The sequence below is a fragment of the Glycine max genome, chromosome 15, assembly GCF_000004515.6.
Source record: "Glycine max cultivar Williams 82 chromosome 15, Glycine_max_v4.0, whole genome shotgun sequence".
NCBI classification, from domain to species: Eukaryota; Viridiplantae; Streptophyta; class Magnoliopsida; order Fabales; family Fabaceae; genus Glycine; species Glycine max.
Genome location: NC_038251.2, coordinates 9394166 through 9395692, shown reverse-complemented (window position 1 = coordinate 9395692; position 1527 = coordinate 9394166). Strand labels below are relative to the sequence as shown.

At 32.7% G+C, this 1527-nt stretch overlaps 1 protein-coding gene across 1 annotated transcript; it reads left to right on the top strand.

Annotated features, from left to right (window-relative positions):
* The first annotated feature begins 200 nt into the window (after positions 1 to 200).
* HPS (hydrophobic seed protein precursor) lies at positions 201 to 929 on the top strand. Its single transcript, NM_001250919.2, has one exon. The coding sequence runs from the start codon at positions 255 to 257 to the stop codon at positions 612 to 614; it is 360 nt and encodes a 119-aa protein (NP_001237848.2). The 5' UTR covers positions 201 to 254; the 3' UTR covers positions 615 to 929.
* Positions 930 to 1527: the final 598 nt, after the last annotated feature.

The following is a 1527-nucleotide window of genomic DNA, read 5'->3' as shown; positions in this document are numbered from 1 at the left end:
ACAAGAATAAGTATTTTTAAGATAATTGTTTTTTTCATACAAACGACAATATCTGCAACAAAACTTCCTTTGAGTGTTTAAGAGAGTTACATACCCAAAACAGAAATGTGGGACCGTTGATCCTCACACCAATTCAATTTATTCACACGCTCGCTTTGTGGTAATTGGCCTATAAATTGTATCCCAAACTTCAGTTAGACAACAAAAGCACTTGTTCACCAATTAAGCTTTCAAGAGACAAACTGCTTTGAAAAATGGGATCCAAGGTTGTTGCATCCGTTGCCCTTCTCCTCTCCATCAACATTCTTTTCATTTCCATGGTTAGCTCCAGCAGCCACTATGATCCACCGCCCCAACCTTCTTACGTCACTGCTCTTATTACACGACCTAGTTGTCCGGATCTGAGTATTTGCCTCAATATTTTAGGCGGGTCTCTAGGAACCGTGGATGATTGTTGTGCCCTCATCGGTGGTCTTGGTGACATTGAAGCCATTGTGTGCCTTTGCATCCAACTCAGGGCCCTCGGAATATTAAACCTTAACCGTAATTTGCAGTTAATATTAAACTCCTGTGGACGAAGCTACCCGTCAAACGCCACTTGCCCCCGAACCTAAGAACAGAATATGTATGGCACTAATCACCATATTACTTCGTATCATGGTGTTTGTTTGTTTGTCTGTGTTTAAAGTTAAGGATGTTATACCCTTCGTGCCTGCTACATATATATAGTGGGCACTATAATATTACCAATAAATTAACGTCCATATATAAGAATAATAATAAATAAATAAATATTTCTATACAAATAAAGGTTACGTAATGCTGTTGTTCTCGTGGATGGGGATCTTATCTTCCTCCTTGCTATTTTTGTTTATCGTATTTCAGTGAAAGTTGTTCAATAAAAGTCCTTTGTTCAACAAGTGATTCCTCTTTCTATCTTTCTTTTCACTTTCGTATTTTCTTTATGTATAACGTGGCAAAAATAGACAGGAATATCGATCTTGTGATAAAATTAAAATTGGTTTGCTGATGTTTTAATTAGTTAGAAAAAAGAAGACATATTTATTGTAATTCCTGTTCATGATTATAAGATCTTTTTTTAAAAAAAATTATTTATTTTTATAAGATTATTTTCTAATCTTTAGATGTCTTACGTATTTTTATTTAATTATTTTCTCTCTAAATATTAATAAAAAATAATTAAGTAAATAAAAAGATTGACATAGTAACAAGGGAAAAGGAAATGAGGAACTCCGGCCCTTGTTCAAATGCTAGCTAGGAATTTGTGTCTACACTTTTCACTACTCAAAAACCCCAAAATTTTAGAATACTAATTGTTGGTGTAGAAGCAAGTATACTTAATTTGTAGTCTTGGCTAGTCTTCCTTAATTGCATTATTTATTAAGCATATACAAGTATTAGTGTTCCCCTTGATATATATATATATATATATATATATATATATATATATATATAAGGAGACGAGCATATGCTTCCTTTTAAAAAAAAACAATTATTAAAAATTAA

Coding starts and splice junctions, on each gene's coding strand:
- HPS (NM_001250919.2), top strand. CDS start 255: ATGGGATCCAAGGTTGTTGCATCCGTTGCCCTTCTCCTCTCCATCAAC.